This window comes from Cicer arietinum, chromosome 5, assembly GCF_000331145.2.
Source record: "Cicer arietinum cultivar CDC Frontier isolate Library 1 chromosome 5, Cicar.CDCFrontier_v2.0, whole genome shotgun sequence".
Lineage (NCBI taxonomy): Eukaryota > Viridiplantae > Streptophyta > Magnoliopsida > Fabales > Fabaceae > Cicer > Cicer arietinum.
In genome coordinates, this window is record NC_021164.2 from 74,507,473 (window position 1) to 74,519,106 (window position 11,634).

General features: G+C 27.3%; 1 protein-coding gene across 1 annotated transcript; it reads right to left on the bottom strand.

Annotated features, from left to right (window-relative positions):
- Positions 1–2,291: 2,291 nt before the first annotated feature.
- On the bottom strand, positions 2,292–5,791 carry LOC101497204 (EIN3-binding F-box protein 1-like). Its single transcript, XM_027335097.2, has 2 exons — positions 5,607–5,791; positions 2,292–4,985 (listed from the first exon to the last, which is right to left on the bottom strand). Exons 1-2 carry the CDS (start codon positions 5,629–5,631, stop codon positions 3,082–3,084), a joined length of 1,929 nt encoding a protein of 642 aa, XP_027190898.1. The 5' UTR covers positions 5,632–5,791; the 3' UTR covers positions 2,292–3,081.
- Between the last annotated feature and the right edge of the window lie 5,843 nt (positions 5,792–11,634).

Here is an 11,634-nt window from a genome sequence, read left to right on the forward strand (position 1 = left end):
CTGTTTTTGATTTTAATTGAAGATAAAGTTTGGAGAGAAATTACATTAGTGATATTATATTGTAAGGATTTATGAAAAATAGAGGGAATGAAAACAAAAAATATATATTTTTAACATATTATGATAACACTGTCAAATATTATATTTTTATTTAATTTGTATAATGTAAATCATTTTTTTTATAAAGAACTTTTTTACATATATATATCTAATCAAATTACTTTATGTATATTTTGTAGAGATATCTATAAAATGACATTATAATAAAATTTGATTAAATGTGTGTATAAAAAAACTTACATTATCAAACCATAAAATTAATCTATTATATTTTTTAGATTTATTAAATAGGTCCACATTTTAGATGACATGTAGTTTAGCCTATTTAGCAAACTATACTTTAAAAAATAATAAAAGTAGCATTCATGAACATAAACATGTAGTGCAATTTGATCTATTTTGATTTCTAGGTCCCACCTGGTCCATATGAAAAATTCAATAAATAAACTATGATTGTTTTCAATTCATCATATCAGAGGTGAGAGAGGACAAATTCTGGCTATATTCCTTCTGAACTTTTGAAAAAAGAAGTTTAAAAAAGAATATCTTTAACATGCATAAATCTCTTGATCATGAGACAACAAACGGCAAAGAAGGATTGATGAAAAGACAACCTTTTGATTCATTGGATTTGGATATCCTTCTCAACCACTATACAATTTTTCCACTAAAAGCTCATCTATCGAGTTGTTGAACAAATTAAAAGTGCTACAATCAAACACCTCGAGATATTTTCTCTTTGATCAATCTCTATTTTTCTTATACTATAACAAAAAGTTACATACTAAGTTACAGCTAAAATAAGGTGTACTATAATTATTTGCATGAAAATCTGTAATGGCTTTATTTATGAATATAAACTTTGTCCAACAATCGGTTTTGTTCAACAAATCCAATTACCAATATGTCAATAGTACTATATCGTAAGAGATCTCTCTTAATAATCTTTATTTTATTTGTCTGTAGATAAAAAAATAAAGAAATTTATGTATAGTTGTGAGATTTTAAATTTAAATTTAAGATAAGATAATTCGCCTAACAATATCTAATAAAATATCTTGTAGTAACTTTCAAATTATTTAATAGACTTATTTAGATTTAGTTCGTTCGACATTCTTCAAAAAAATATAGTGTGGAATTGAAAGAAAAAAAATCAGTTAAACAATTTTATTACATAATATTTTTTTATAGACGAAATAATAAATAATTTCTTGTACAATTGTAAAATTTAAATTTAAATTTAAAATATAATATTCAACTTAACAATATGTCATTTATCGATTGATTTAGAGTTATAAATTTATTATTTGTACTATTTTTTTTTTTTTTGACACAACTTGTACTATTTATTTATTTTAGAGAATCAAATTCAAAATCCATGCCTCTCCGTCCAGCGGCTCAGTCCAAAAATAATGCCTGTTCAGTGAATGTACCAACCACCCCAGGTTTTGCTGCTAATATACAAGGAATCTTCATTTAATATTAATTAATAATACCTCCATTCCTGGAAATTCTTTATTAGAAATTGGCTTCTTTCTTTTTAAAAGATTTCCTCCAAATACTTTTATTTATTTTTTAAAATTAGAGAAAAGAAACTATTATATTAACACAGTCATACTCCTCCAAATACTTTCTTGTACTAGATTAGAACTATTGATACAAAAAAATGAGTAAATTGTATTTTTAGTAACTTTTATGATAATAAATTATAATTTTTATAGACTATTTTTATGGTCTAAAAAACAATAGTGATAATTAAAAAGTTTGTGTTTTAAAGAAACGAGGTAATACTATTGATGTGGAAACTTCGCGGACAAGGCAAATATCTGACCGCCAAAACTTGAAAAGGAGAGAAAACAACGCGTGGAGACTTCAAAAATAATGCATCAATAATTGCTTTAATGCATGTGAACTACATGTGCTATGTCATCATAGAGTCTGCCAACCTAAGCATTTTAGCCAATGTTGGTTGTCTTCTCAATTCTCTTTCTCACGATCATATGTTGTTACTTGTTAGAATTTGTAAAATGCAATAATAAAAGAGTTTAAAAGTTTAAATATGTTGGTGTTGTGACTTTAGATGTGATCAAAAGTAAAAATCAAATATTTTGATTGATCCATAAAGAATGCTTATTTGAAGTTGTAAAAAAAAAGTTAGCTCTTATACCTGATAAAATCGAAGTTAGAGTGTATGCAAAGATACAAGGGATTGTTAGAATGAGACAACAAAGTACAAATCATTATTCATTAACTTTCATAAAATAACAACTACTACCATTCAGTACAAAGGGCAGATATCAGTATCATTATACATATAATATAATATGAAGAAGTTGCAATAACAAGTTCAGAAAAAATGAAGCCTAAAAAACAAGGGCTTGGTAGAAAAAAACAATCCTTCCCAAAGGAAAAAGATTGTCATGACAGACTTGTATAATAACTTGCTGCCATAACCAAAGCCCTAGAGAACACAAAAGGCCTCAAATAACTGAACTGTCAATAGTAACCAACATAACATAAGCTGGAACTTCAACGTGCCCCTTGACTAAATCTGTGACCCGAATCTTCGCGTACAGGACATAGTTCAAATACGCAAAAAATCGAGTAAACATAAACACCACTCTGGACAAACTTTGGTACAGATTGCTGCAAAGAAACAGGACCGATAATATATGGTGGCAAAACCGATACAGAGCAGAGCTAAAAACATCAGGTGCCAACACTAGAAACAAAGAAACCTAAATCCAGAACCCGGTAAATGTGTTCTCAGAGATATACGGTCATTCGAAAAGTGGCACCCCATCAAAAGGATGCCAAAAAAACTTCCAACAGATTACCTTCCAATTAAAAGGAAACCTGTAAAAACAAAGATTGAACAACTGTATTTTCCGGAAAAAGAGAACCGAGTACTGCGATGATGACCAAGACCCATCATAACCAATGGACCCAAAAACACTACCGCGCAAACAAAATCTGGTGCACTTGCTACTCAGATTTGCAACATAGATCAAGACTACCTGCTTAGTAGAGGATGTCACACATCCACAGATGTTCCACAAGCTTGTCGACTGTACGGCTGCTGATTGACTTGCAATTTTTTATATTTAATCCCTCGAGGGAATGACCCAATTTTTTCAAAGCGCTCAAGCTCTTGTTTGAAACCAATGAGCAACCTGCCAAACAAAGCACCTCTAAATTGAGCAGGATCCCGCGAGCAAGGGCAGCAATCCCTGCATCAGAAATTGCGCACCTGGAAACATCAAGATCACTGAGCAATGGACAATTGCCTGCAATTGCAGTCAAGCTAGTATCACCGACTTTTTTACAACAATTGAGGTTCAGCACACCAAGAGTCGATCCGTGCAACTTGACCATGGGCAAAACTCCTGCATCTGTGAGATTAATGCAACCACTTAGATTAACATTAGACAAACTGGCCTTTGACCTCTCAAGCAGCGAAAGAAACCCTGCGTCTGTTATTCCCTCGAGTCCAATCAATTCAAGATGCTGAAGCAGAGGACAGAGCTTCCCAAGGACAGCAAGAGTAGAATTACCAACTCCAGGGCATTTACGGATTGATAATGACAATACTGATTTGCAAGGAGATACTGCTGGAAATTCCAGATTCAAATCTTTGATCCCATAGCATCTTATCAAAGTAAGAGCCTTCAATTTTGCTCCACAGTTAAAAAGGACACCGAAAAGCCCAAATTGGGTAACCCTGTGGCACTCTTCCAATTGTAGCCTCTCAATTGATGGAGCAGCCTTGGTGAATGATACCAACCCATTGTCCGACAGAAACGCACACCTGTGAAGCTGAAAGTTTTTCACATTTGGACAACCCTTTCCTATAGCTTCAAGTCCGGTATCTGTTACTCCGGGGCAGAAATCAACTGTGAGTGATGTCAGTTTCTGCAGTCCTTGGCCACTACCCATAACCCAGAATCCCTTCTCGGTGACATTTGGGAGGGAATTTAGGACAAGGTCAGTAACAGCAAAGCCATAATGTCCGATAGCTGCTAGTGAGAAATCAGAAACAACTAGCGAATCAAGTGTCAACTTTGTTAGACCAAAGGATGCTGAAGATATCAGGCTAGCAATTCCCTGATCACCAACTCCGTGACAGTTTTTAATCGTTATAGACCTTATATTGGGACACCACTTCCCAATAGCCTGTAGACCTTCATTACCAATATTAGGACACGAGTCTATCGATAACTCAATCAGTTTCAGGCAGTTTTTTGCTACTGCAACTAAAGCCTTGTCAGAAATTGTGGGCAACTTGCAAAGATCAAGCTTTTCTAACTGGTGACAGCCTTTAGCAATCTCAATCAGGCCTTCGTCACTAATGGTAGCAACATCCCAAAGATTGAAAATCTTAAGAGAAGGGCAGCCATGGGCAACTGCCTTGAGACCTATGTCAGTCAACGGACGATCCAAATTGCTTCCATGAATTGAAAGCTTCCCTAATCCTCCTCGAGATGCTGTACCAACAGCAATGGCAGCTAGTCTAACATCGGTTACCTTTTTTCCCTCCAAGTTTCGAGAAAGATACCCTTCATCGCCAAAGTCTTGATCATCACCATCCTCGTTTCCATTTCCAGTACTTATGTTGCTACAGATTTCATCCTTACAAATGTTGCTTAGAAGCATAAGCCAGCGCTTAGATACAGAAGCGCATAAACTCCTATCTTTTCCTGCAGGCAACCTTCTAAGGATCTCAAAGAGGCATTCATCCGGTAATGTTTCAATGGATGTCTCCGGCTTCTGCTCAATCCATTCTCCGCTGAAATCAAATGGAACGCTGATGCGAGATCTCTTCTGATTAGGCAAGTAAGCATATTCTTGAAGGCCAAGAGACAAGAAGAGACCTGCTTCCTTTGGATTAAGGTACATGGACCTCCCAGCACAAAAATCATCACTTCCTGAGAAACCAAACAGACACACAAGGTCAAAAAAAGAAACATAGAAAAATTCACAAGTATAAAAATAATTAGAGAAACATAAAAATTCACCAGTTAAAGATTTGAACAAACAATATAAACTAAATATTTTAATGAAATCCAACTCATCCTCTAAGTCTTAAGGTAACAAATCAACTGTTAAGAAAATAATGATCTCATATGTAAACAAAATTACCTATCTCATATGTGAACAAGATCCATTTTCCAAAAAAGACCAATAACTACTACCAACAAAATTCTCTTCTAGCACTAAAAACAAAACCTTCAAACAATTCCACGCTAAACTAAATCACTATCTCATAAAATAAAAATCAGACCCTGAATCTATTCGTGTAACTCATCAGATCCACCAAGAAAGGAAATTCAATTTGCAAAACCAAAGCATAATCCTAACAAAACCATACGAGAAAATCAATATAGAAACACATGAAACTAAAATCAAAGACTTCAAATTCACATCTAAAATAACAAACTTCAAATAAAAAAAAAACAAAAAATGAATCACCAAATTAACAGAATCAAAGACACAAAACATAAAAAAACAACGAATTAGATAAAACATGAACCAGATCAAAAGCTTACCAGTAAAGCCGAAAACTTTAGACATGGGTACAGCTTCAAAAACCAGCGAAAGTAAAATATGAACCGTTGACGACAAAAGAACCCTCGAAAGAGAGTGAAAAAGGAGAAGAAGAAGGTGAATATAAATAAGAACTGTAGAGAGCAAAAAAGCATGAGAGAAAAGGGAAAACGGAGAAGAGAAGTGAAACCCTATGAGATAGGGCAAAAAAAAGAGAGAGAGAGAGAGAGAGAGAGAGAAAGAAGAAAATGAAGGATTGAGAATTTAGAAAGGGGTGGTTATAATATATTGTGGAAGAAAAAAGAGATTCGGGTATATGAATGTGACAGTACAGTGAATGGTTCAATTCAATGTATCTTCTTTCTTTGGAGTATTATTCTTCCACCAATTCAATACCAGAAACCAGACCCTGTTTATTTTATTTTATTTTTTTTGGTAACATTTTTTTCTTTTTTATTTGGTCAAGATTATTTTATTTTATTTTATTCATTGTTTATTTCACAACTTGGTTCATTGGAGATTTTGCTTTTGATGCAGTGAACCTTGAACAAACTTAACTGTCGTTGTTTTCAATGAGTTTCAGTATTTTTCACCCTTTACCACATCTGGTTCTTTTTTTTTTTTTTTTTTTTTGAAGTTTTTTTTTAGAAAGAAAAACGGAATCGCTCTCGAGAAAAATATTTAACAAAAGAGAGAAAGAGAACGCAAAGTGTGTTGCTGACATGGTGCTCCGATTTGTTAATGATGAGGATGATAACGAGCACGCTAGTTTCAGTATTTTTCACCCTTTACCCCTTTTGTTTTTTTTTTTTTTTTTTTTTTTTGAAGTTTTTTCTTAGAAAGAAGAATTACCATATCTTGGTTTTTAAGTTTGACTACTAAATAAATGCATTGGATGTCAGTTTCTTTTAATTTTTTATAATGAAATTATTATTTACATATTTGGAAAATTCATCTTACAAAATAGTGTGAATGTTCATGCTTTTTAATTTTTTAATACTTTGAAGAAATTAGTAAAAGGGAAACTATTTAAGAAAATATTTTAAATGAAAATAAATAATAATAATTAAGTATTCAAAATTAATAATATGTCTTAGTAATATTTATGGTATTTTTTGTTTAATATGATTTGAATTTTGTATTAATTTTATTTTAATTTAATAATCTTATAAAAATTAATTTATATAAATTATCAATGTTAAAAGTTAAAAAAATAAATTATAAGTATTCGATATTTAAAAATATTTATTGTATATGATAATCATTTTTAAAATAATATATTTTGATGTATTGGTGTAAAATATTTTATACTTTTAGTGCAAATAAATTAAACTCTTATAAATAACGGTAATACGAAATTAAAAGTTTGATATCACTTGAAAAAACATCTTCTTCAATATAAGACTAGTTATAATTTCTCAAATGTTTAAAAGATTATTTAAGTGAGAGAAAAAATAATAATTTAATAATTAAAATATTAAACTCGTGAAACTATGGTCAAAATTTGTTGAAGTCATTTGTCAAACAAACTTAATGCGATGATATCTTTAATAACCTCTAGGAGTATAATTCATTGAATCATGTTATATAATTAAGACTACACAATGTTTTTTGGACATGAGTCAATTCAATATTTATTGATATATTTTATTTTTAAATTTATTATTAAATAATTTTTTAAACAAAAATTGTCCTATCATTTATATAACTGTAATAACTAATTATTATTTACTAGAAGTGTCAACAAAATAAAATTTAATATTTTCTAAATTTGTATTACTTATAATAATGACTATTAAATATTTTTTTATAATAAAATACAAAATTTTAGTGTAATACTTATAAACAATGAAATTATATTTTTTCTTATGAAATAAACTTTCTTCAAATATAAAAATAAATAAATATTTATTTGATTCATAAAAATGATCATTAATTTATTGTTTAAAAATATAATATCAATATTTTAATTTGTAAATGTATCATTAAAAGTTTAAATAAATAAACACGTTTATTAACTTAAATCTAATAATTATGGCCATCTCCCACATTACTAAGGAATTACGATAAGATTTTCATTTTTGAATAACATCATTAAACATGGATAAATTAATTGACTTTTATTTATAATTGGGAGATAATTATTCCATTCCTTTTTAATTATCGTTTCCTTTTTCACACAATTAATAAAATTTACTACTTTTAATGTTTTTTTTTATAGTGCTCTTAATAGTTTTTTTTAATAATACCCTTAATCTCTTTTAATGTTAGTTAAGGATATTATTAACAAACCAATAATTAATTTCACAATTAAATCAATTAAAATGATCAGTAGAGTTTAATTTTCTGACAATGAGAGAGGGAGGGAGGGAGTGTCACTTTTACCGAAATATCCGTGATAGGTATTGGTGTATTACAAATGTCATAAGTGTATAGTATAAGGTATGCATTAAGTGATCCAATTTTTTAAAAAAATGTATTCAAAATTAAAATGATAATTCATTTTGGAACGATTTTTATGTGTAAATAGATTAATTATTTTGAGGCGGAGGAAGTAGTAATTATTGTAAAACTCAAACATTATTAATTATCTAAAGATTATAATTGATTGATGGCGTAAAAATTATTTACATTGATAGTTATTTAAATTATATAATTAAACTCTAATAAAAAATTATTTACATTGATAGTTATTTAAATTATATAATTAAACTCTAACAGAGTATATTAGTTTATATTTCAACCACGATAAATAGTTATGGTTAAAATTTGAGTTTAATTTTCATTTCCTTACAATATAAATTTTTTTATATAATTAATGTATTATAATTAATTATACGTGTGATTATATAAGTAGTAATAGAAAAAATTAAATATTATTAATAATATAACGATTATAAATGATTTGTGATGTAAAACACATTAGGTATATAAATTTTATAAAGTATAGTCATGAAATATAATCGTTTATTTTTATTTTTGTATCCATAATGCATTTACTTGTATTTTAAATATTATAATATATATTATATTTGAATTCCGTTAAAAGACAAACCCGTATACCTCAAATAAAATTATCTTTTTAAAGAAAATATACGAAAAAGAAAAAAAATCATAATATATATGTCTATCTAAAAAAAAATTATCAAATATGTCAATATGAATAATTTTGTATAAAATGATTTTATACTTTACAGAATTTTATAGATATAATTTATAATTAGAATTTTAAAGTTAATCGTTTCTATTTTTTACAATTTAATAATAATAATTATTATTATTATTTAACCAGATTCATTCTTTATGATATTCATTGTTAAATTTGTTTGACAACTGGTTCAACAGGGAAATTTTTGGGTGCAATTAACTTATTTTGATATGACTTGTGAATGCATCACATATATAACAATTTGTTTTGAAATATTATGAAATTTTTTTTTTTTATATATTTGGATAAATCATCTTAAAAATTGTATGAAAGTATGTGCTTTTGAAATTAAAAAAAATGTTAAATATTTAGTCTTTATAGAGTTTTAAATTTTTGTTTCTTTAAAAAAATTATACTTTTAATTATTGTGCAACTAATTCAAAATTATAGTGCAACCAATTTTAATTTATACTAGAACATAACAAATATTTTTTAATCACGTTTTTGTAGACATGTTTAGAATATTATATAAAAAAAATTATCAAAATTTATTTTCTAAATTCATATTTTTATTACTTTTATTTCGAATTTAAAACATTAATTTAACTAATTAATTAAAAAGTTTTAAATTTTTTGGGAGGCAAAAAATATAAATCCCTTTATAAATTCATCGAGTGCCAATAATTTTTCTATCTTTGACTTGGACAACACCCTTCACCTTAAATTGTTGTAATAAAGAAAAAGATAATTTATAGGCTTATATTCAATAGCACATATTTATTTGTTTAACTATAAAACATTTACTTATATTTTAAATATTATTGACTGAAAAAATATTTTAAATATCATAATATATACCAAAATAAATTAAGTATCAATTAATTTTGTACATTTACAAAATTTATAGATACGATTTTACTATATGTTTTTTTCACTAAAATAATAATAATAATTTATTATAATTGATACAATATATCGATACAACACAAATATAAAATTAACGTTTGTATTTACAAAAAGTAATTAGAAGTGTTATTATTTTGTTGGTATTCACTTTAATTCGTTGTTTGTTTGAAAGATTGAGTATAAAACAGCTTTTTTTTAAAGCAATGAAGTGCAAAAGTAAAATATTTCGTTTTTTTTTTTAAAGCACTGTATTACTCTTTACCACATCTGGGAAATATTTACTGTTAAATGCACTACATTTACAGTGGTTTGTTTTGATTTTTTATGAAACAATCTCTATACTAGATAAAATCTACTTAACAACAAATGTCCATGTTTTCTAAAGAAAAATAATTATTTGGAAGAAAATAAGAATATGGAAAATCTAAAGAAAAAAATTTAAACAAAATTAATAGTTAGAATATTATTAATAAATTTTTCAATATTAATAAGATGACTTGATTTTTTTAAAAGAGATTCGTGTTTTATCGTCTAAGAAATTTTGGTTGATAATAATGATTTATTTTTATTTAAGTTGAAAAAAATTTAAAATAGACAAAATCTACGCAGATAATTAAAATAACGAATATTATGATTCATTAATCAAATTATATATACTAATTGAAAATTTAATTCTTTTTCGAAATTAACTAAATGATGTGTAAAATTACCCCCTCAATAGTTACACGTATAATTAAGATAAAGAAATATAGATGATTTTTTTATTGATAAAAAACAAATTTATATATTAAAATTATGAAAGGATGCTGTTGTATTTACATTATATAATTTCAACTAATGAAAATTAAAAAAATGTTAATATTAAAAAGTTAATAATTTTAAAGTATTAAGATTATAAATCAAGTAAAGCAATATTGTTATTCCATAACGACCTTTCCTCCTTTGTCCATAGAGAATTTCATAATGCAACATGCATCATATAGATAAATAGATTAAGGAGGACCGTAGATTATTTGTAAGGTTGCCAAACCATTCATTCCTGCAGATAATATTGTGAAGTCTCCACTCACATCTCATCCATTCAATGTTAATTTTGGAATTGACCCAAGCCCAGTTTGAGAAAAACAGAGATCGAGAAATTAAAGCAACACAATTAAAACATAAAAATATAATGTGTAATGTTAATTGACAATAAGAGAACAACATTAGGTAAGATTTTCTACAATATATTTTGACTTTTCTCAATTTTTTTGTGATTATTAGTACTTTCGCACTCTCAAAAATTAATATTTGTACTATATTGCGTAAGATTATAAAATAAAAGGATAAAAAAAAATTACATACAAACTTAAAATATTTTCACTTGGGGTCTCTTGTATGATGGACTAGAGTCCATATATATATATATATATATATATATATAACATTAAACTCCTCCTTTACAATATTAAACAATGTGAATTTTTTTTTTAGATTAATTTCAGCCAAAGGCAACATTTTACTATATAAGCCACTCTTTATTTTTCCATTCATAGCAACATTTTACTGTATACTAAAAAGACAACATTTTTTCACATTCATCCAAACAAATTATATCACTTTTGCTATTTTAATTTTTAAAATATTTTCACAAATATCTGTTCAATAAGATTATAAACGAATTTTACACCGTGATTTATACAAATATTTTACAGAAAGAAACAATATGTGATACTAAGTAGTAGTAAATATGTTTTTACTAATTTGTTAGTAGTAATAATATTGAAAATGGATGTATCATGTGACATAAGAGTAGGTTTAATTAAATTCACCTTTTATTAAAAATTATCTATTAATATTATATATATTTAAAATACACTTCGCTGCTACCTCACACTATTTTCTTCACATATGTAAACATTTTTTAAATAGGGCGAAAAGTTGACATGAACGTATTCATAGAGCATCTATTCAGTTTCTAAATAGTTTTCCCCCAA